This window comes from Apis mellifera, linkage group LG1, assembly GCF_003254395.2.
Source record: "Apis mellifera strain DH4 linkage group LG1, Amel_HAv3.1, whole genome shotgun sequence".
NCBI classification, from domain to species: domain Eukaryota; kingdom Metazoa; phylum Arthropoda; class Insecta; order Hymenoptera; family Apidae; genus Apis; species Apis mellifera.
In genome coordinates this window covers 16,735,551-16,759,613 of record NC_037638.1, presented here as the reverse complement: position 1 = coordinate 16,759,613, position 24,063 = coordinate 16,735,551, and the positions used below count along the sequence as shown (strand labels likewise).

General features: G+C 39.6%; 2 protein-coding genes and 2 long non-coding RNA genes across 5 annotated transcripts; 2 read left to right on the top strand and 2 right to left on the bottom strand.

Moving 5' to 3' along the window:
* The first annotated feature begins 255 nt into the window (after positions 1 to 255).
* LOC113219125 lies at positions 256 to 4,241 on the top strand. The gene is made up of 2 exons (XR_003305772.1): positions 256 to 1,486; positions 4,028 to 4,241. It is a non-coding gene; the product is annotated as an uncharacterized LOC113219125 (long non-coding RNA).
* LOC413558 (photoreceptor-specific nuclear receptor) lies at positions 3,272 to 24,063 on the bottom strand. Of its 2 annotated transcripts, none has more exons than XM_396999.7 (9): positions 23,600 to 24,063; positions 23,298 to 23,437; positions 18,579 to 18,999; positions 14,940 to 15,043; positions 10,040 to 10,154; positions 4,797 to 4,912; positions 4,451 to 4,662; positions 3,996 to 4,284; positions 3,272 to 3,867 (listed from the first exon to the last, which is right to left on the bottom strand). In XM_396999.7, exons 2-9 carry the CDS (start codon positions 23,416 to 23,418, stop codon positions 3,629 to 3,631), a joined length of 1,617 nt encoding a protein of 538 aa, XP_396999.5. In that variant the 5' UTR covers positions 23,419 to 23,437; positions 23,600 to 24,063; the 3' UTR covers positions 3,272 to 3,628. The 2 variants fall into 2 exon arrangements, with proteins under 2 accessions (XP_396999.5, XP_006571077.2); XM_006571014.3 differs by having other exon boundaries at positions 23,298 to 23,460; positions 23,600 to 24,035.
* Positions 4,984 to 10,011, top strand: LOC102653680 (centrosomal protein of 78 kDa-like). Its single transcript, XM_006571013.3, has one exon. It carries the CDS (start codon positions 5,931 to 5,933, stop codon positions 7,995 to 7,997), a length of 2,067 nt encoding a protein of 688 aa, XP_006571076.1. The 5' UTR covers positions 4,984 to 5,930; the 3' UTR covers positions 7,998 to 10,011.
* LOC107964890 lies at positions 15,446 to 18,288 on the bottom strand. The gene is made up of 2 exons (XR_001704049.2): positions 16,057 to 18,288; positions 15,446 to 15,945 (listed from the first exon to the last, which is right to left on the bottom strand). It is a non-coding gene; the product is annotated as an uncharacterized LOC107964890 (long non-coding RNA).

Below are 24,063 nucleotides of genomic sequence, written 5' to 3'. Positions count from 1 at the left end.
AAAAGAAAATTAATTATATATATAATTATATATAAATTTATATATTATATATATTATAATATTATATTATAATATTATATATATAATATTATAATATTTTTTTTTATATATATTATATATATTATATATAAAGAAAGGATAAGGAAGAAATGAAAGGATAAAAAATAAATTCACCAAATAAATATATTTATATTTATTTATTCATAATACTGTACATATACAAATTAATTAAAAAATATATATATAAAACTTCTATTCCAAAAGTTTTCCCCAGAGAAAAAGTTCCATTAACTTTCGATCCATCTTTTTTCGACGGAGGAGCCATCCGACTTAGTAGTGCGGCGAAATTCCAAAGTTCAGGAAACGGGGAACGATTTGAGAACCGTCGCTTTAAAGCCCCACTTATCGAGCGCCTAGTTGGTATGATAATGTAATAAAATAAATGGAGGTTGCTGTTTCCGAGCGATATGGACTCTCGCTCTATCCCGTTTCCGCCGCAAATCTCCTTCCTCTATACTCCTCCACGCCACCCTCCTCCTTCGCTTTCCTCGTCGCACACCGCCACTTTCGACTCCTCCATCTCGTTCCCGTCGACTCGAGTCACTCACTCTCTCCGCCTCACTTCGGCTCGCTCAGTTTCATTTCCTCCCTCCTCCTCCTCTGGACCCTGGAGGGGTTGGCACGGGGGATCGAGAAGGTAGAAGGGAATGGAGCTCACCTCGAAAGCGAAATACAACAAGTCCCGCCGCCATTGCTGGGTCACCCTTCAACGGGAGTTTTGTCGTTGCGTGGGAGGGGGTTTGACAGCCCTGTGCGACGAGTCATCCCCTTTCGACCCCGACGTTCCGCTCGGTGGGGATGAGAGAGAGAGACGGAGAAGGAGCCTCTGTTTCATACACTAGAACAGAGAAATTGAGAATGAGACGGATATATTATACGTAGATAAAGAAGAAGGGGGATAAAAACAGGTGAGGGGGGAGGTATAGCTTGGGAATAGATGGAGAAGGGAGAGAGGGAGAAAGAGGAAGGTTGGTTCGTCGAACAGAGGATATCGTGGAGGAAAGGAGAAAAGAGATCGAGGGTATGAGGCGGAGAGTATATTTATAGGGAGGGAAGCGAGTCGAAGAAGGAAAAAGAAAGCGGGATGAAGAGTGATACACGTATATATATATAGAGAGAGGGTGAAGGTGGAAAGAGGAAGGGAGAGAGGTCGAAAACTCCGCCCCTGCATCCGCAAAAGCGAGTCAATACCATGACCAGCCATCCTTTCTCCTCCGAATGCTCTCACAGGCATAACCCTGCCGGTTTTTCAACCCCTTTCTCTCTTTGCGCTCTCGAACCGAGATATCGAAATTCGTTACGTGCCGTAGCGTGAGGACGCTCGACTTGAAAGTTGGCGGCGTCACGAAGCAAACGCGTGTTTTAGGAATCGATCCCCGGATATGGACCGGACGAAATTGAATTCTGAAACAATTTCAGAGTATCTGTGAGTACCATTTAGCATCGTTCTTTCTCATCGATAAAAATTTCACTTCACAACTTCGTATATCTTTATTCCAAATTGAACGATTTTTTCCGTTCGGCTTGTCAATTTTATTGTCAAATTTAAGAGTGACGTGAAATTATAATTATTTAATTTTCGTAATTAGGGGGGAAAAAAATTCAATCCTGAAAGAACTTCAAGGATTTACTTTAATCTTCTTAAACCAATAATTCCATACGCGCCCCACGTAATTAGAAAAATACGTATATACGCGAATGTTCACGCATATTTGAGAATCGTACAAAGGCGGCTATAATCGAATAAATATCGAGCAGTGATTCCCCAGATGAGGAAACGATTCGAGGAAACGATCGAAAAAGTATTAAGGGTAAGTCTCACCCCTCTTCCTCCCTCCGTGCCGGGGCGTTTAACTCTCCGATTGCTTTGACAACTTAAGCAGGCCCTTAAACCTTGCTCGAGCCACGATGTAATTTATAAGCGGCTGTGGGGGTAATTCCGTTGGGGACCGTCAAACTGCCATGTGGCAAAACCCTCGAGGGAAAGTCAGGGATTATACGGTGATAAATAAATATGTACGTTTATGCAACAACCACCGTGACTCGGGGGTTAGCGTCAAATTTCGATTCGACCCTCTGTTAAATAAACAGAAATTAAAGTAGTTCGGGATGGTGGGATCTTTGACTTTCGTCGTGGGGCGAGAAGACCGCGTGTCTGTTGAGATTAGTGGAATTAGGGGTATTTTGTTGGCAATGTCTAGGCTTTATGGAGCATCGAATAGATTTTTTTCCAAGTAGACAAATTAAATAAATATTATTGTAACGATAATGTTTTTGATTTATTTTATAAAGGAAAATTACAAAGATTTTTTCATCCTATCTCGATAGAACACAGTATCGAAGTGTTGAAATTTGTTTTATAGATTTATTGAAAATACGAGATATCGTAGAGTAGCAAATGAATATTTTTTTTTATTTTGTTAAAGAAATTTCTAGAATATTTTATCAAGGGGGGTCATTAATTCGACGTTTCGATGATTCTTACGCATGTGTACTTTTATTACAAGTGGTTACGTAATCGTTACAATATATGTCACGTGACTCAGTATCTAGATTTTTACAGCAAATAGTATCACAACACGAAATATACAAGAAAAGCACAGACAAGTGTATCTTTTTACAACTGTCCGAAAGTTCGTATCAGTTTACTCGTATATTCAAAATTCTTATCTTACATATTTCTCAGAAAGTATAAATAAAAAGAAAAGAAAAGAAATCGATATATATACATATATAAAAAAAGATATCGAATAAATTAAACGAGAATTTTTCATTTCAGTGTTTCTTTTTTAACCTGATGATTCGTATAAAATTGATTACTTAAAATCGAAGAATTAAAAAATGATTTGGTCAACACGTCGAACCTAATGTTCGATAAACATCTCTATGATAAATAAATATGTATATATTATATATATATATATTTATATCTTCACGTCGGAACTGAGTATCCTTCGTTTCACTTAGATACCGTTGAACCATTAAACTAAATACTGTTATTCGTCGATTCGTTCACCTTTCTCGAAGGATCTATCGTTACTCGACCTTGGATCTAGTAAGAAAAAAAAAAAAATCACTAGGTCGCAAATTCAATTCATATATTTGGGGCTTCATCCTTAGGCCAAGGCTTTCGTGTAAACTATCACCTTCGATCGATCATTCTCGACTATTTGGTCGGTTGCTCGATTGCTTTTATTTATACTTTCTAGTCTTTTTTTTTTTTTTTTTTTTTTTTAATAATCTGCCGTTAAAACTGTACTTCCAACGCCTACGCTGTACCTAAATACATCAGTATATATACTTTCGCGAGGAAAAGTCTTTCGTGCTTTTTTTTTTTTATATCACACTTAAAGAGACGATATTACAAAGGAATTTCGATCAGGCATCTGCAGTATCCAGGTAGATTCACTTTGCAGATGACTCGATTATTGAATTTTTATATTCAAAGGCATTCGTTCGAATGCGAAAAATGTGAAATATGTTACAGGATCGATCTTATATTATAAGTCGATAGAATTCCACTTATCTTTGATGAGAATCTTCTTTTTCTTTTTTTTTTTTCTTTTTTTTAATTTTTATACATGTCGCACAAGACTTTCTCCATTGGAGTGTTGCCGATTGTTCTGTGAAAATATATCAATTCCACCCTGGAGGCAGGCACTGTCCTCAGCAATGGAAGCAACAGCAATAACCTGCCGAATCTTGCCGGGCTACCTGGTTGCTGCGCTCTGGCGTGTTGGCCCAACATCACTTGGGCTTGGTCCTGCAGATTTTCTATCTGACTCGAATCCTTTAAACCACGGGTCTCTGCAATTGCGTTTTCGAAGATATAGATTTATTTACAATTTCATAAAATATACGTTTATTTCAATAACATAACACTGATAATATTAAGAAAAAACACCGATATTATCGTAATTAATCAGAGCACGAACCTGGTCGAAATAATACTATGGCTTTCATACAGGCGAATTCAGCAGGATCAACCATGACAGCCTTATATCTCTGCAAGGTATCGTGCAAATGCCTCACATCCGCTGCCACCTGACTCGGTTTACTCGTCGTGGTTTGCATATGGATTCCGGAATGGGGATGAGGATGCGGCGACAATGTCAAGGCAGTCAATTCCGCGGAGTTGAATAGGGGGGATGATTCAAGTGGAAGGCACCACTGCACTGCGTTCAGAAGGAAAAGCTCTGACCAGGCCTCTTCTAATAGTATCACCTACATTGGCATAATGAATCAACAAATTTCTTAAATTTTTATTTTCTACAAATGGATAATTTCATTGAAGGGTAGAAAGAATAATCCTTTCTCGTAGATTTTAAGATCTATCATTTCCTGAGAAGTAATATTTGATACAGGAGAAAAAGAGTTTGCTCTACTATACCTGATCCCTGAAAGGCAAACTCGCGAAAGACGGAAGATTCTTGGCCCACTTTACAGCCATGAAGAGCAATCTAGCACTGGTTTCGTAGACCGTTTCAGCACTTGCAGGCGAGTACAACGAGGGGATCACAGGTGGAATTTGCGTGCAACCGCTTCTTTGGGGTGTCAATGGTTCCTCGTTCGTTACGTCTATACTGTCCTCGGATGCATTTCCTGTTGCGAAATAAGAAAAGAAGAATTGTTAAAGGAAAGAAGACACTGGTGAACAATTCTAAATGGAATTCTATATATAAATGTTGAAAAACTCGTTTAAATTAATAAAGATTATTGATGAAATAAATGAATACCATCTTCGTTATCCTGTCGAGGTGGTGTCGGAGGGTTCGTCGAATTTGTCGTCGGGGCAACGGTGGGTAAAGGCAGTGGTGTCGTGTATCTCGCCATAGCCAAAGACACAGGTGGTCTGAAACATTATATTTTCATCGAATTATTTTCTCTATGCTAATAATATTCAATAAATATTTTCTATCAAAATAATTTTCATTCTTTCCTTCAGATTTATCTTTCGCGAATTTATACATATTATATATATATTTTGTATGAATTTTAATTAATTTTTAAAACGCGTAATGAAAATTCATCGTTAATCTCGAATTCTCGAATAGAGCGATACTAAAGTCGATATGTAAAGCAAAATTGATTATACGCGAACGATTCGCAGCAACTTTAATTTGTTCGCTCGCGAGTTTTGTTTGCATACTTTCAGCGTATGCCGCGAAGAAATTTCGTTTCGCCGAATTCGGGTAGGTAGGTGGGCGAATATAGGTCGCCCTGTACTAGAAAAGCGAGCGCGATTTGCATCTTGTGCGAACGAATTCGTTGTTGAAAAATTCGGAACCGATTTCACGTCCAGACGGTCGGAAAAATTGAGAGATTGCAGATGACGGTGTGTGATAAAATTGCGGTTAATGTATCAACAAAGCAGCAAGAACAAAGGTCAGTGCACTTATATCCATCCTTTTCTTTCTATAAATATTATCGTAAAAGGTGTTCTTTACGCGAATTCATTCAAACGTTCCTAATATTTCATCAAATTAATCCTTTAAATCGTCTTAATCTGGATAACATATATTTTTAATTAGAAGCAACGAAAAAATTAATAATAATTTCTTTTCCTATACGAGAATGTTTCAATAATTGATTAAAAAAAAATAATTTCATCAATCCCATTGTCAATAAAAATGAAAAATGTCACTATGCATTATCTAACCTCGCATTATCTCTGATGAACGAAATGGAAGAAATTCAATTGCAAATAACTTTTTAATTCTTATTCATCGAAATCTGATCTTCGCAAATCTTAATTTTCCACGCAGAAAGGAATATCTCTGAACGAAAAGACCGCCGCCATCCTGTCACCTACCACGAAGACCGCCCCTGAGGGCAAGATCAATGCATCGACTTCCGTGTCATCATCCAAGATGGCGATTCCGAACAGCAGAAATTTCGCCAATTGTTACATGGAACTGTGCAAACAGCAACGTCTGCGACCTCTGCCGGTCATCTGCGTGACACTTCCCCATAGTTTAGACTTCACCACCGACCGTGTAAAAATGGACGATTGGGGTCCAATATTAAATTCTCTGTCTCTCGATCGTAGCCTACGATCGATCAGCGTTCGCAGCAGGTATCAATGTCGCAAACCTTTGGAGGAGATCAATTCGGAAGACAAGGCCAGAACGATGGGCAAGGCACCTGTCGTCTTGTCTCGATATCTTCTGGAATGGCTGTCCCATAGCGTAGCTCAATGCGTCAGAAATTCCCCGGTTCTCACCAATTTGGAGCTGGAAGGAATTCCATTTCCGCCAGATTGTTTGGCTGTTCTGTGCGTGGGTCTGTCCCACACGCACACCCTTCATTATTTGTCTCTCCAGCGTTGTTACATCGGTGATAGTTCTTGCGAGGTGTTGTGTCGTACGGTGGCCGATGTTCCGAGTGTCAGATCGTTGAACCTCAGTTACTGCGACTTGACGTGCAAATGCGGCCCGGCTCTAGCGGCCGCCTTGTGCAGACAGAAGCTGTTACTCTATCACGACACTTGGAAACAATCGCTCAGATATCAGGAGCCGAATCTCGAGGCTATGCCCGGATTACGTCGTTTGACGTTGAACGATAATCCTCAACTCGGCGACGCGGCCATAATGGAGCTGATCGAGGCGGTGAGGGATAGTCTTTGGTTGAAGGCGTTGGATCTGCAACGGTGTGGATTGACCGACAAGATCGGCAAGGATCTTCTCGAACTGCTGGACCACAACACCACTCTGAGCATCCTGGACGTGAGGCAGAACGTGAACCTGAACGAGGCGTTGGTGAACGAAGTGATCAAGAGGCTGGAGGAGAACAACGGTGACTCGAAGACCGAGTATAGGTGGTTAGGTTTGCCGCAGCACGATCGAAGAGTGGTGTCTGCAGGGAGTGGGAACAGGAACGAGAACGAGGATCACAGGAAACCTCCGATCAGGCCGCGCAGCACCGAGTACAACAAAGGGCCGTACGCAGCTAGGAGAATGGTTAATCAAAGTAACGCGAGGAAAATGAAGATGAGACCTCACGTTCCACCGTACAAGACTACTAGACAACTTCAGCAACAGGAGCAACAGCACATCGTTCAAAACGGTCAGCCCAAGTCGAAAATCTCGCTTCATCTGGATCTACAGTCTCACATACAGCCTGTGATGGGGGAGGGTCAAAATAACGTTCCATCCTACGTGGACAGTATTCAGGCTGACACCGACAGGTCCTCGTCGAAGAATCTGGAGATCATAAAAATCGACGTTGGCGTGCAAGTGGAAGACGAAGAAATGGAGAATTCCACTAAGATTCAGAAGATCCAGTTCCAATTGAGCGAGGCGAAGGCTGAACACGATCGGTTGATCGAAGAGGCTAGACGTAGCGGTATAATGCTAGCGGACGAGCGAGGAAGACGCGAGGCCGCCGAGGAGCAGTTAAACGCGATGAAAGGGAATCTGACAGAGCTGGAGAACGCTCTGGAAGAGAAGGAGCGGGAAACGAGCGGATATCTATTGCTCAGTCAGCAGTCTTTGGAGGAGATTTGCAGTTCCTTTGATAGATTGCTGAATATGTTGGACAACATGACGAAAAATCCGAATACTAATAGAAGGGAGAGTACCGAGGCTGCCATTGTGAGGGCGGACATAAAGAGACGGGTCGCTTCTGTGATCAGGGAGACGAAATCTGAGAATCTGAGGCGAGGATTCATCATCGACGACGACGACTCGATCCGGTACACGGAGCCTATCAAGAAGTTTGCCAAGTCGGAGAGCGACATGAGATCCGCTTTGCCACCGATTTCCACGTTGCATCTGGAGAGGAATATAGGGGACAGTCCGGATATCGGTTCGCCCACTTTGCAAAGGGTCTTGCTTCACGAGAAGGACTCGTTGTCTCCCAGAGCTAGGGCCAGGGCGCTGTTCGCTCAGATAATTCAAGGAAACACTGTGCTTGACTTTTGCACTCATATCGATTAGTAAATTGGGAGTAGCTGAAGATTCAGGGACGAGGTTTTGTAAGGTGTACAAGCGCGTGTAGCTTTTTATAGAAATAATATAGGTAGATAAATACACGAAAGGAACGAAGAAAAGGAACAAGTGTTCAGTGCGTCGTACGTTGACCCTGATTCATTGAAATACCTTATAAGCTGAAGCTGCGATTGATTGATGGGAAACGAAATTAAGAAATACAGTAGATAAATAAAAAGAAAAAAGAGAAAATATCGGAAGAAACACGTTTTAGAAGAAGAAAATTCGAGAAAATTGAAGTGTCGTGGTTCGAATTGCGTGGATTAATAAATCGTCGAATCGAAGCAAGTTCGACGATGGTTTCTATGCAATTGGAAATGTATCGTTAATATATAACGCGAGAAGTCGCGTTTGGGATCGTTTTGTAACCGCCACGGTTTTTCTTAGCTTCGTAATTGTAAATGGAATAAACAGCTTTCATCCTTCTCAATGAGCATCACTTCGTTCGTGAAACACGTGTGTAGTATAATTAGTTTGTATGGAAGTTTATTTCGTCCGAGTAGCTATAGCATCGATGTTATTCCTCTTGTTCTCGTTCTCCTTTCCATGAAATTTTCTCCGATACGCGAGCCACGCTTCCAACACAATGATAAAAGGTTAATATACGAATAAAGCCCGATCGGGCTTATGCAATTTCAATAATCGATCCGGAAATAATCATGGATAAGAAAGGATGAAACGTCTCGTTAAATTGCACGAGACATTTTGTTAGAAACTATTGTACGTTGCCACTGGTGCTTTACGTATTTATTACAAATACGTAGCTAAAATAATTTACCGAGATAATTTGATCCAAATTCTCTCAGATGACAAAAATATCTCTTTTTTTTTCTTTTTCTTTTTTTAAATTGTCCACATGATAAAACTTTTCGTTCGTTCATTCTAAATATAGTCGAGTCGACTATTATTTTATATATACCTCAAAAGATTCGAACGGCCTAATAATTATAAATCATAAACTACTTGGTCTCAAGCATATTTAATTTGTCAACGATTCAATGTAATACACAAAGTAACCATCAGGAAATAAAGGATTAAATACACACGAAAGAAATGGAATCATTGATAAAAAAAAAAAACATAGCCAAGATTAAATCAAGGATAAAAAGCGATAACGGTAAAGTCGGGCATTCGTGTGAAAGCTTGCACGCGGAGAAAAGAAGGCGTAATTTCCAGAAAGCTCCGGGTATCGACGCCGAGCACGCTCGCTGTCGCTTTTAACGTTCACCCCTTGGCGCTCTATGGATTTTCCATTAGTTCCAACCTGAGTACTCGGTTACCTGAAAAACGGTCAGCCACGGGCTACTAGTCAAAGGTAATTTTTCATGATAGATCACGCTCGGCGTGGCGTGTTGCGAGCGCGCTTGCTCACGACGGCGAAAAGTATGCTGCTCTCCAGCAGAAGATCAAACGTGCCAACAACGTCGTCCACTCTCTTGCTCTTATCGTTGTTGCTCCCGATGAATCGACGATTATCGATCGCGAAAACCCTCTCAACGTTACCTTTAATCCTCCCCTCAACTGACCACCTGGATCCGCTCGACGATTCATCGCGTCTTTGCGTCACCTAAATACGCGCTTAAGTGGGATCCAACGCGTGAAATGAATCTTGAGCGTTGTTTGAAGAAGTGGAGCAAGGATCTTCTTAATAGACGATAGATTATTTTTGTGTTTTCGCAAGAAGAATTTTCGATTTTTTCTTTTTTTGTGATTTTTTTTTATGAATTACAGGCTATTGGAGGATCATTGAGCGTAACTACTTGCTTACTTTTGATCGTTCATCGATACATCTATAGTTTTAAAAATGTTTTTTAAAAATTAATAATTATTCACTAACATCTTTGTCCTACTTTTGGATGGATTTTTAATATATCTCTTCGAATAATAATAATCAGAAATAACAATTGAGAAATTGGTTTGAAACATTTTGACGAATGTAAAGCTGTCATTAATAATTTCAAATGATGAAAAATAAAAGTAAAATGACTCACCCAAAGACACCGACGGCGACCGCTGCCTCTCGAAGCGCTCGTTCCTGGTCCATCTCGACGAGAGCCTCTGGTCTAATGGTGGCAGTGTTTCTGGGTTGCCGTTCATTCTGTACCGCTGAAACAGAAGCGCACACCTTCGATGTAACATCGATAGCAGGCGTTAATTGCAACTACGAATTAATTACACGCCCCCGTGTATTGCCTCGTGCTTTAGTCAGTGCTATCGAATATGTAATGTCTTTTGGAATTTGAGCACAACAGCGCGATAAACTACACGCCGATTAATTGTTTCGATCAATCTGGAAGAAAACGATCGATTCGAGATTATTAATCTTGCAAATTGACAAGGAATCGATATTATTTTTCTTTTTTATTTCCAAAGAAAGGGGAATTCTTTATCCCTCGTTTTGTATTAAACAAAGAAACAATAGAGTAACAATTGTAAACTTATTATTCCAACGCTCTTTCGAAACTTGATCTGAAACATCATCTTCGTTATTTATTATCACGCAAGTTCAAACATTCTTTTATTCAAGATATTTCCAGTATTTTACATAACTCAAATATAACAATGTATAATTAGTGATAGACGGAGTAACTATAAAATGATCTAAAAATGAGGCAATTTATAGAAGTTCATATTGGAAAAAATAGAAGATACAATCAAATGTACCATATATTTCGATAATTCGTTACACGGAATATCCTCCTTCCTTTGGATCTTCTTGGTTATTGAAATATTAGTGGAGCTGTAGAGAGTCTTGTCGAGATTAATCGGGGAACAAACGATTGGCCACCACCCTCTCGTCAAATTCACGTAACGCGTTATATCACGACAGCGGCCTGCGACTGACAAGCGTGAATTTAACAGACGTGTAGAAATCAGCTACGTTTATTGTTCGTATATAAGTATATATATATATATATATATATATATATATATATATTGCCGTTCGATAACTTTTTGGTTGGCATCCATCTTTGGAATAACTTCATGCACCATGGAGAAAATGGAATATAATATTCCCTCTTCTTCTTTTCGCTGACGTGAATTTTCTTTTGGGGTCGAATTAATGGGAGGAATTATAAAGGGAAGAAGAGAGGGATTTCGTTTAATGTTTAACTTGGCGTTCTGAGCTTTGGAGATGATTATACTGGGGGACGAAATGAAGATGAGGTTGCTTGGAATTTTTAGGGTGTTTCGGTGTAGAGATGAATTTTAATACATTTTTAGGCTAGAAAATACTTAGAAGATAGAATAGAAATGAAAATTATCAGATTAAAAAATTTATCTTGAAATTCTGACGTGTAAATGATTCTATCTTAAAATTTTTTTCCTCCTTTTGTTGGTATTGTCTGGTAAGAATCAGAAAATATTTATACAGTTGTGAAAAATAAAAAATTCGTCTTTTTGAAATTCGTCAGACGACAAATCAACAAGGTAATACCGATATATATATATACATGTTTTCAATATAGATAACGTTAAACGAGAAACATCTTTCGCTTATTTATAACGGTATCTTTTGATTAAAAAGATTACATACTTATACATATTTTATCTCTACTTTCATTCCTAAAAATCTTTCTTAAAAGTACAAAGTATAATCATCATCATCTCAAGATCTTGCATATACACACTGCTATTTCATCCATTTTCTCAAGAAAAAGATCTCATGACTTTCTAACAGCAATGTACATCAAAGCTATAATAAATTTTACATCTCTATTTTTAAATTTTCTTAAAAACTGAAAGAAAAAAACTCGTGACTTTTTCCACATAACAATATATAAATCTTTCTTAAAAGCACAAAGTATAGTATAATTATCTTCGATTCTCGCAAAGACAATGCAGTTTCATTTATTTCTCGCTCTCCAAGATTTGTGACACCAAGCACATGTTAATAACGATTAGGACCCTTAGTGGCGTATAACGGCGAGCTGAATATCTTTCTTTTTTTCCTTCAACCCTTCCCCTTTTAACGTGGCACGGGTGCACAGTAATTTCGTAATGATAAAAAGCGTGCCGCGGCTCGTTTTACCTACGCGTCGTGCTGCCTGCTGAGCGGCTTAATAGGATCCTCCTACTTCGTCAAGCCTTTTTGCATCCGCCTCTCTGTCTCTCTTCCCTTTTTTTTTTTCCCAAGCTTTCTTCCCTTGCTACTGCCCTCTCGCTCTCTCACTTTTTCTCCCGTTTACCCTGCCGGCGGAAAAGATAAACGCTCTTCCGCCGGTCGCGTCCCCGGGAAATTTTTCTTGCCCGCGCGTGTAACACGCCGCGCTTTCCCTTTTGTCTTTTTAACTCTTCAGTCCGCTTATTTTCACACACCCCACTACTCCCCTTTGCGCCTCTTTTTCCTTCTCATCGTCTTCCTTTTTCCACGTAAACTTCCCTTGATTTTCTTTTTTCGATGCACAACCAGGGATCCTGCCACGACGGACGTTTAAGGGGGGCATCTAGGGAAGCGTGAGCTTCAGAGTTTCAACTTGGAGCGGAAATATTATTTGCGCGATTAAATAACAATACAGTGATCCAAATCGAAATTGAGAAAATTTAATCAAACTTCTTTCAAGTTTACATTCTCCGAACTTTATGATAATTATACGAATCTTCAATTAAAAGCTGCCAACTTAACGATATCAGATGTAATTTTAAAAAATAATTAAATATCTTGATCGGATCATTTATCTCGTTCGAATAATCAAAAATCAAACGATACTGATCGAATGATCCATAATTCGTCCGTAATTCTTAAATTACAATCGTTAATTCTTCTCGTTCGATAAGTAGAACCCTTTCCATCGCATCGACGTCTCCGACGTGCAATCGTTTCACACGAGGAGAGATAAACGCCCTTTTACAGATCGTTTCACTCTCATTTGCGTGAAGCTCACCGTGGGAGGTCTGCCTCCCTTTTTCACTTTGCTTCTTCCGCGTATCCTCCTCTCTCCCTTTCTTTCTCGGCCGCCGTTATGACACAATTTGCGCCTCGCCTCTTCTTTTAACCTCCCGGCCGGGATTCCTCGCCGGGATAACACGCGTGTATATTCACGGAAGCGAGAAAGGGAGCGCGGCAGACAACGGAGCGGCGCGGATTTTTGAGCACGCTGATCCGCCTGCACGTTGCATACGTTTATTTCTCCCAATTAACCCTTCGGGGCTAGGCGACGGCCACGCGACCGTCGCTAACGACCGCGGTGTTTACGACGCCTTTCGTGGCGAACCGCACAGCTCTGCACGCGCGTGCGGCGCGTTTGACCGCTCTGCACACGCGATTTTCATCGGACGATTATCGTAACGAGGATTTGTTTCGTGGAAGATCGCTCTGCATACCGAGATTTTCACCGAGCGAGAATTCTGATGGATGGGTTTTAAGATTGGAAGACACGACCACCATTCTGCATACGCAGATTTTCATCGAACGATTGTAGAAATGAGAATTCTGACGGTTTCGGCTGATAGATTCTGTGGCTATTAGTAATAATTCGTGATCGTAAGAATTTTGGAAATTTTAATGACCGAGATATATCTTCGTATTGCGAAAGGAACGAAGAGTGGCTCAAAGGAATACGAAGAATAATGCAAAAACTTCGTTCGAGTAAAAGTTTTAAATGGAATTATCTACAGTTTTAGAGAAGGGAAAGAAAATAACGATACCTTATCGATTCCTTCCATCGTTAAATGGAACGATTAATATAATCATCGCCAAAGTTTGAAAGTAATCCTATTCACAACAATTTCCAATCTACGTTCAGTTACACTCGAACAGAAACATCCGCTTAACAGCGAGGAAGCAAGCAGTTTAAAAATATCCTCGAAACGATATTAATATAAACGTACAAATCAATTGCCTCGGGAAAAATATCAGCGCACGATCGTAATCGGCAAAGTTTCCGCAATATCTTTGTCCCCGTCGCGTAACTCTCGACGCTGGCCAATCTAATTTCACGTGGAAACGATCGACGTTCCATAGAAACGTCGCCGTTCCGGTCGCCAAGGGAACCGGGATCCAATTGGAAGTATTTCTTCTTACGACGTTCAAGTTCGGCAATAAGAAAGTTGGTTGGCGCGCCCCGGGACGTGTTTCCGCGGGGAGAAGAAAAAAGGAGAAGAAGAAAAAAAGAAGACAACGGGAAGAAGAACGATGGAAAAAGGGGGAGAAATGCTCTTTTGCCGTGGCAGGTGCGTCTGTTCGTTGGGTGAAAGGCATTAAGAGTTGAATCGAACGGTGCCGCCAAACCAGACCAACCCCTCGTCAATCGCTTCTTCCTTATCCAGTTATTTATGTCGCGAGCATAAAGGAATTCGTTCGAATTCCGCGTTTCGAGGGGGAAATTGATTGATCCCCACAATACCGGTTTACCTGTGGAAACGGATAATCTAATGAATCGATAACTGGCGGTTCGGGAAAGTCATTCTCGCGTGTTTTACGATTTTTAAAGAACGATATCCTTTCTTCTCTTCGAGTATTGTATTTGACTCGAGGAAAATTCGATGCGACGATAAACTGTTTTGCAAAATTCTGAAATTAGTATAATTTAATTAATTTGTGAAGATCGATTAAGGAGAAAGTAGTTGTTTTACGCTCATCATATGACATAGAGTGGAAGAGATATGTTCTTTAAAACGTAACAAAAAGAGAAGAAAAAGAAAAGATTTTTTGCATTTAGAACGAATTTCTCTCAAGTGGGATTTAAGTTAAAAAGCTTAATTGTTGTTTGCAGAATTGTTCCCCCCCCTTTTTTTTTAAATCTAAAAATCAATTCTGAAGTTTTACCGTTTCTAAATTAATACACAATGACGAATAAAAATTAAAATAAAGAAAATAAAAGACACAAGGGTAATTTTTATGATAAAAAAAACATGTACTTGTTAAAAATTTGTAATTCAATTACTTACCGTCTTTGTTCATCCCCATCTGCATACATTTCTTCAAACGACACGCTTGACACTGGTTTCGGTGAGCTTTGTCCACGACACATCTTCCGGTACCGGCTTGACATCTGAAAATAAAATTTTTCGAAATATGTTAAATATGTTAAAAGGTTCTAAATAAATAAGTCAATGTTTTATTTTATAAATTATTTATACAGAAAAATTAGTTATCATAGAGAAAAGTCGAAAGCTCTTTCAGTTGTCGAAATCGATCGATCCTTGACGACGATGTTTCATCGACGACCGTCGTAACTTGATGGCTGTTGTCCCTTCCGAAAAGAGGACAAATTTCGAGCGCACTTGCCGGAAATCCTGGCTGCGCACTCAGGAGATGGCGTTAAATTCGATTACTTTTATTGTTCGGCTAACCATGTTATCCTTTCGAGCTGACTAACGCAAAGACCTCGCTCGTAAGTCACGTAACCTTCTTCTTATCCCTCTTAATTTCATCCAATCCCGTGCTACTTTTCTTTTTTTAAAACTTGCTTCCTCGGTCAACTACTTTCTGTTTTGTTTTTCTTTTTACATCAGGTGGATATTAAATAAATTTACATTAGAATAGATAGATCATTGTAAAGTCACAAATGAAACTTGAAATTTTCATGCGAAATCCATCAAAACCCACTCAGAACAGAGAGAAGACACTATACCATTGAAATCATTTTTCGATTCACCTTGATATCTTAATCGGTTGTCAAGATATAACGATTCAAAGTTTCTATATGAATAGGCCAATGATCCACATTTTTTTCTCTGGAAATGATTACTTCGTTCTTCCAGAAATCTCCTTTTTTCCTACGAATTACGTCTGGCATTTGAAGAATCCAAAAAAACAAAGATAAACGATTAAAAAATTATGCTTTTCTTTATATATCTCGGGAATCGTATCGGGATAAAATAAAAAAGATTCTTCCCATGATCTTTCACTCGTTGCTTGAAAATCTTTTACAGTTCAAAATTTTCTTAATTTCTGGAAGAATAAATAATATAACGACTTCACATATATGATAAATTGAAAAATCTATAATATATTTCTTTCTGAATTTATAATTTAATCATTCTAATCGTACACTTAACTTACTCTACAATCTAACATTTCTACTATCATTCCTTTTGAATTAAGAGAAGAAGAAACTGTTTTTAATAATTTCAAAGGAATGAAACTCGCAAATGAACTCGAATCTTTCTACGGTTCCCACGTGGACTGTCATCAGATTAGAAAAAGATACACGTTAGTGTAATGGCTCGAGGCCATCTCTCGATCGATTCCCGGTCTGTTAGCGCGATTTTAACTAACGTCACTCACAAGGAGGCGGCTCGATCCCAACGGCGCGACGAAAGGACGCCACAGTCCTGGAACTATCTTGTCCCGAGGCGGTGGTACACGAAGGGCACCGAAGGGTGGCTGCGTGCTGCTGCCCTGCCAGCGGGGTTCCTCTCGCAAATTGATTTGCGTTCACACCCTACCGAGCCTCCGCACCGCCCATGCAACACGGGGGGATACATCACCCTCCACGGCATTCACCCTTCAGAACCACATCATACATTTATTTACGCATCTCTCTATTCTTTCGCTGGCCGGCATTGTTTGGCTCATCGAGTTACCGGAAACATGTGCTGCCTGTTATCGCGTACGAAGATCGCGGCTACGAATGATTCGATGAATTAACTCTCTGCGAGAGATGGAAGGATCCAGTGAAGGACGGAGACTGGTGAGATTGGGTCTAATGGGTGGTTGGAATTGGAAGATGAAGGAAATTGGATGAAGAATGGATAGTGTGGTTTGATGGGTTTTGTTTTCGAAGATCGAGAGAGAGAGAGAGAGAGAGATTTTGTAGATTGATGAGTTAGTGATTGATAATTTAAATGATCAATCTCTTAAAAATTGAATTTTACTAGGATTGTCAATCTTTCCGTTTCTGAATTTTTATTTATTCTCGTTTTGTCGTTCAACAACTTGCAAGTTTTATATTATGTCCATTGAACGCTGTCCTGTGAATGGAAGTAGCAAATCCTTCGATTAAAAAAACACATTTATCTATCGAGTATAGAAGAGGAACAGTTGACCCATTGCACGCAAAATTCAAGTGTGGCCCAATGGGAATTGGCGCGAATTTTCCATGCAATCTGGATCATGCGCGATCTTCTTAATTGCATTTAATCGATCCGTGAAGTTGGATTTTAATCTGACGATTATGGTCGTTGCATCACGTCGAGACGCATCTGTCGCGGTCTACGCCCCCCTCTACGAATAATTGGTTATCTGTGCGAAGCCTCTTCACTCTTTACCACGTTACGGCCATTCGACAGGAATTGATAGTGAAGAATAAAAAGCCGGGACACGAGACGTTCAACCGGGAAGACACGTGTCGATCTTCAATCCATTTCACACTATAACGACACAAAGATAGTTAAAAATCCTTGCGATACTTTTTTAACAACGAACGAAAGAAAAATCATTCAAAAATTACGCATATATTTAAAAAAACTCTTCGACCAAAAAGGAACTAGAAAATATTTCAGCGAATTCTTCTCTCCCTCCGACAAGACTTCATATTCATCACTGGAGACAATTTGCAATCCGATCACGCGCTCAAAGCGGACGTAGCATTTATTTTTCGAGCATCGACGGGGTTAATAGTTTGTATATCGAGCATCCCGGGGATCGTGTATCTCTTCGACAGGCTTAACGTGCACACCTATGGCCGCCTGTTATCGATAGTCACGTATACGTAGTCAAAGGGATGCACGCACAGGGGTCCGACAGCCCGTTGCCTCGAGTACGTGGCCCCGTGTAAAACGGATCGAGCGTATCAGACAGCGATTCCGGGCTGAGAGGGATCCGATGGAGATGGATGGCCGTTCCCAGGGGATGGTAATAGTATGCCGTATACATAGGGTTAGGTGGATAGGTCCTCCAGGGTTCAACATTATGCCGTTCCGCATTGTTGCCCGGTATTACGATGAGCCCACTCGACTTGGACCACATGGCGCCACTGGCTGCCCAGTTTGACATTAAACGCCGTAAGAAGATCCGCTCGCTAATTTCTATCTGATTGAAGACCCGAAATTTCCCTCCCTCGTAAGGCTATTTCTCGCGAAGAAATGATTATGGTTTGGTTGGATTACGTTTCTAAGATGTGTCGTTTTTCTATTCCGACGTAAATGAGATACAATGTAATTTGTCATACAATTTTTACGCAGTAGAGAATTGATTTGTATTGTAAAGTATTAAAAATATAAAATTAAGTTATTTTAATAGAAAATTTAATGTTAATAGTTGGTATAGAATTTAGAATTGCACATAAATATTTTAACCTGATAAGTATCCCAAATTTTATCAATAATTCAGAATAAAAAAGCTATCATTAAAATGTTCATAAATTATAATACCAACAAATAATGATAAATTTCAGTAACAATTATTAAATTATAATTCTATGTATAACAATGCAATACTGCGTATATCTACTCTCGTTATTAATAATTATCTTTTCGAATAATAGATAAGAGAAAAGTATGTTTCGATTTCATTCTTAATTTCATTCAAAGAAAATGCATAAAAAAATCAAGAAACATAAATAAATCTTTTATACAACTTACCTGTATATCAACTTCCGCCTGACGCTTCGTTTGAAGAATCCACTACATCCGTTGCAAGCGAGAATTCCGTAATGTTTGCCGGAGCTGGTATCACCGCAGACCACGCATATCAAACCGAGGCTTCGCGGTGGTTTACTGCCATGTTGCGGTTGCAATTGCTGTTGCTGTTGCTGTTGTTGTTGCTGCTGCTGCTGCTGTTGCTGAACTTGGCCCAACAGATGAGGATGGCCGTTACCAAGGGCGGTTAAATAGGGCGACCTCGCGAGGGGGAAATCGGTCGGTATTCCTCTGCAAAGAGGAACAGGGCATTCTTGGACAGACCTCGAGGCGTAAGGATCGTGACTCGAGGTCGATCCTGTCGCCCCAAGAGGACTGTATCGTTCTGGTAATCCTGGGGAGATTACGCTGCTCTCGCCTGAATCTGGAAACAAATGGTTCTACAGTTAGATTTCTTTCTGTAAGAAAATTCCATTTGCAAAATTGTATGGAGAATAATCATTGCATGGATCATCGTGTCGATTTCCTTTCCTTCTTTTGTTGATCGTTTTTACGAGATAATTTTTGATAATGAAATTTGGCTCGTTCTATTCGATCAGATGGCAGAAAGAAGTTCGCCTAATCCCGAAAATCTCTTTCGTGCGTTCATATCACCGACTCCACCATCCACCACCCTTGATCGATCCTCTGTAAGAATGGGTCCGCAAATGTATACTTAAGTAAAATAAGTACTGCTCATAAGTTGTGCGCAAACTTTACAGCTCTTCAGAAAGGATCACGAAGATTTGTGGCCGATTAAATGGACCATGATAAAGCTGTTGTCATTTCACAAGATTAACCCTTTTTAGCGATGTGTAAATAATTTTTTGAAATAATCTTTTCACCATATTTTTTCTTCGGCTCTAATTTTATATTTTTGAACGGCATTCTCGGTAAGAATCTCCGCTCCGATCGACTGTGCTTTCCGTCCCCACGAGACTTATAGTTCCTTTCTCCTGTATCCCTCAAGGCTTACTGAATGGATCGCAAAGGCAAACAGTATTTACATGGAGAAACGAGTTCTTAAAAACCACGAAATAAATATTTATACCCCTCAGAGGAAAGATGGGACACGATTCTGTCGTGGAAAACATCGAATCGTGTCAAATAAATGTTCAATAATTATTCATTTCTCATACCCTTTCATTTAATCCATAATATCTATCCCTTTATTCGTCTGAATGAATAAAGAAAGATTTCCAATCCAAAACGAACAGGATCGCGATGGAACAAAGATCCAAACGTGTTTCCTACAAATAGGAAATTTCACCGTCACCTCGGTGTCGCGTTAACGATATTAATTGGAAGATGGAAATGCAAAGAGATCGTAGAACATCTGCGTGATCAACGAAATGTGATTTCACTTCTCCACTCGAGTTTATTAGTCACGCCAGCGCCCCCGACGAGGCGCAAGATCTCCCCGGAATCGTATTTGTCGGATGCATCGTGCACCGATCGAAAACTCGTTCCGGTCTCGTTAATGCCGCGGGGTCAAATAGGATCCGTTCGAATTACCATGCGAATCGACAACAAGTCGATATCAGGTTAGGGTCCCCGCATCTAACTCCGTTTTAAAATAATTTAATCGTGCCCTAAGTCCGCCGAGCATTACTTGAAATCGTTTTCGGCTCGAACCACCAATCCGCTGATGGATTGTAATTTGGTGCTTACACTTATTCGTTTGAGAAATAGAATTAAGTTTCTACAATTGCTTCTTGTCTTAGATGGAGGGGAAAAAGTAGTTGGAATATATATTTGAGATCGATTTTTGGTATAATATTTTTTAACTTATTATTAGTGAGATTATTTGTATATATCTTGTCTTTTTTTTTTTAATAACGATAAGTATCAGAGAATTGCATATAAATTTATGGAAAAATTATTTTTTTGATAAAATTAAAAAAAATGCTACGCTATTTAAAGGAAGGATTATCAACGGAAAGAAAAGAATCGATGAAATTTATGGATACATGAATCCAAAGAAATTGGCAGTCCCACGATGGAATTATAACATTAAATTCAAGAGATACTTATCTATTCGTAATCGTAATCAACGATCAAAGCCGTGGAGCACGTTTGAATCGTTGGCTGGCACGCGTGATCCGGCTTCACCGGCAAGAATTCAATCGTATCGTTTCGTCGTTACGGTTACGGGGGATGAAGTCGAAACGATCTTATTAATGCGACTCACGTAACTTCCTAAGCGTGTCGGCTTTTCGATCTCGTTAACACTCTAATCCCAACGTGCCCGTATAGAGAGACACGAATTACGATGTATGAAATCTGTCCTCGAAGATCGACACGATTCGTCCATTTTTAAATTAATACACGCGCGTAAATTTTATTACAAAATTCGTTAAAATTACATTGTTCGACATATTTAAAATTTTGCTCACGTATCATCAAAAAGGGTTGATTAAACCTTCCTAGAATTTGTCATCCACCACTCTCCGCCAAGAATAACCAAAGACCCGCTGCCGCTCTCCCACTTTATCAATCTAATTTTCCCCAATAAATCCTCCGTCACAATACCATCCTCCGCCCCTTCCTCCCCAAAGACTGATTTCACTCTTCCCCCCAAACAACTTCCAAGGCTCACCATAATCCTTCGCAAAACGAAACATTTCTACTTTCTTCCTCTTCGCCCAACGCATCCGGTCGCCAAATTTTCCCAGAGATCTTTCTCGATACGCGACAAGGTTACGCCATTAAAGTAATCGAATCTCGGCGCGCGAGAACGCGGTCGCCAGGGGTTAAAGGAGAGAAGAAAAATTATTATACGCGCCCGTATGGTGGCCGTGCGAATCGCAAAGAGTGCGCGTGTGTGCAACGAGAAGCAGGGGCGTCAAATTTCATTAGCATATCAATGTTGGCGGATGGCAAGGCGCCACCTGCGCCCCCGTATTATGGGATCATCGAGGTGCAGGGGTGGGGTGCGCGTGGAATGACGACCAGCGAAGGGGACGTTGGCCGAGAGAAGCTCAGGGGGGGAGGAAGGGAGAAAAAAAAGGGGTTTCGTAACTATCGGCGACCACTTTGGTCACCCTCCACCCTCGCACCCTCGGCTCCAATCTCGACTAATTGTTACCGCATTAGGGAGAACACCGGAATTGTCCGAGTTGGTGTCTCGCATGGAAACGATTCGCGATTTTGAACATCTGTGATTGAGTCGATTTCGGTGTATTGGTGGCGAGTGAAAATTTTGAATAATTGTCGGTGGATTGGATTATGAAAATTTCTTTTTTTTTTAGTAATTCCGATTTTGAGAAGAGTGGTAGATCGTGAATAATGAAGGTAACATGGTATTTTAGATTTTTTTTTATTATTACATCGATGTTGTAAATGTAATATTAGGTATAATAAAAGTAAGTAATGCATTGTGAATCGAGTTTGAAAGGAATTTATATAGAAAATGTTTTTTCTTTAAAGAAAATTGCAAGAAAAATTTATAATGAACTACTATTAAATCCATGATAGATGTATCAATCTATTAATACTTATATAAGAAATGTTTATAATTGAAGTTAATTATGTTTTATTTAAAATTAAGTAAAAATTAAATTAAACTCGATAAGATGCTTATGAGAATTTTAACAGAATTTTAAGTAAATATCATAGATCAGAGATATAGCGCAAAATGTGTTAATTAAGAGAAGATTTTTAGTGAATAGCTAAGTGAATAGTTAACTTAAGAGATTAACTTCTTCATTATATTGTATAACTGAAGATATATTTGTTCAGTTTCTTCTGTTTTCAATTGCGTTTTTATATTTATATTCAACATACATCACGTAACCATTTGTATATTTGTGGAACTGACCAAAGTAAGAAAGATTTCCATTATAATAAATAATTTTTAAATCCGTTAAATTAATTAAAAAATCCTGCTGTTGGCGTAAAGAAATATTTTTAACATTCAAAAAAATAATAATAAACTATGATTCTTCTTTTGTCGTTTAACGCGTAGAAAAATCATGCGGTATTAAATTCTTCGGGTCACTCAAAATCTGATTACACTAATAGCATAATTTCGTTGGCCGTGCAGCACCCCTCTTTTTCCACTTGCCACCCTAGAACTACGATTCGCATAAAAATACGTCGAGAGTTGATTTATACGTGTACCTTGCTATTAATATAGTTGTTCATTTATAAAAAAAAAAAAAAAAAAAAACGCACGAGGAATCCAGTGCTCGTTGAACGATGATTTAAAGGCGGCAGCAAGTATCGACAATTGTTGTAATGTCAAATAATTTTGAGAAACAATATTTGCTCCTCCTTCTGAAACGAATGTTACCATTGTTTTCTTTCATTCGCGGAAGTGAACTCATGTTCGATGCTTCGACATCTGAAATAACAGTTTTGCATTTTATCGTTACACTCGTTTGAATTGAAAGATTAAAGAAGACATGACAACTTGTATGAAATCGATTTTAATATAATAGATTGTCCGGTGAAACTATCATTAGGATGATTTCAAGAAGAACGAAGAAAAACAAGAAAGATTAAAAATTATCGAAACATTTGAAAAAACCAATCTATTTTTATCTCGATCGCTAAACAGCGGGAAGAATGTTTGCTCAGTTATGTTTCTCTCTTGCCTGTACACAGTTTCTGACGAATTTAATATATTCATTCTGAATTCAATTCGAACACGTTTCCATGGATAAATCGATATTAACTCACCGTGTCGAATACTCAAAGGGCTCGTAGGACTTCTCGGATGTTCCTGAGATGGATCGTTTTGCGGTTGCTGATGTTGATGCTGGTGTTCCTCCGAAGTCGTGACCGACGTTGCTCCGTTCATGGTGTATCAACCAACATTCCTCGTTAAACAAAAGACAATATACTGGAACATATTATACAGCGCGTAGATGTTATTAAAAATAATCGCCATTCTGTTCCAACACAAAACTTGCCGATACGTCATCAAACTCACTCTTTGATACCCAATACATAAAAAAAAAAAAACATCAAATCCTCCTCACCTAATTAATTCTTCTTCTTCTTCTTCTTTATCCTTCTTCGCACTCGTGCACACCAACAATTTTAACCGTTCCACCTTCCTTCATTAAAAAAAAAAAAAAAAAAAAAAAGAACTCGCTCAAAAGTATTACGAACTTCTCGCACTGATATTAAATAAATCACCCATCATCTCCGTCCCTTCAAACTTCACCAATGCACGACAGAACGACAAGCGACGAGAACACGACGAACCCCCGATCGAACCCGACGAGCTCCACAACCGATTTCGGGGTGCTTGGATCGGTTCTTGGAAACTGATGGAACCGCGTCAGAGAAACGACGACGGATGACGTCTCGAGGTTGGCGTCTCCCAGCGAGAGATCGACGGTTAGCTCGGCTCGATCGTCCCGTATCACGGGAGGTCGACGTCGTTGGTGGCTGGAAGTGGTGCCTCGACCCGCGAGCACGGGCCACCGATTGGTCCGTT

What these genes read in the sequence shown, in the direction of transcription:
- LOC102653680 (XM_006571013.3), top strand. Translation starts at nt 5,931, where the DNA reads ATGGCGATTCCGAACAGCAGAAATTTCGCCAATTGTTACATGGAACTG.
- LOC413558 (XM_396999.7), bottom strand. Translation starts at nt 23,418, where the DNA reads ATGAACGGAGCAACGTCGGTCACGACTTCGGAGGAACACCAGCATCAA. An exon ending in GTCGCCGTCGGTGTCTTTGG is followed by an intron (nt 4,913 to 10,039) that starts GTGAGTCATTTT and finishes ATAATGTTTCAG; the next exon opens with ACCACCTGTGTCTTTGGCTA. An exon ending in TCGACAGGATAACGAAGATG is followed by an intron (nt 4,663 to 4,796) that starts GTATTCATTTAT and finishes ATTTCGCAACAG; the next exon opens with GAAATGCATCCGAGGACAGT.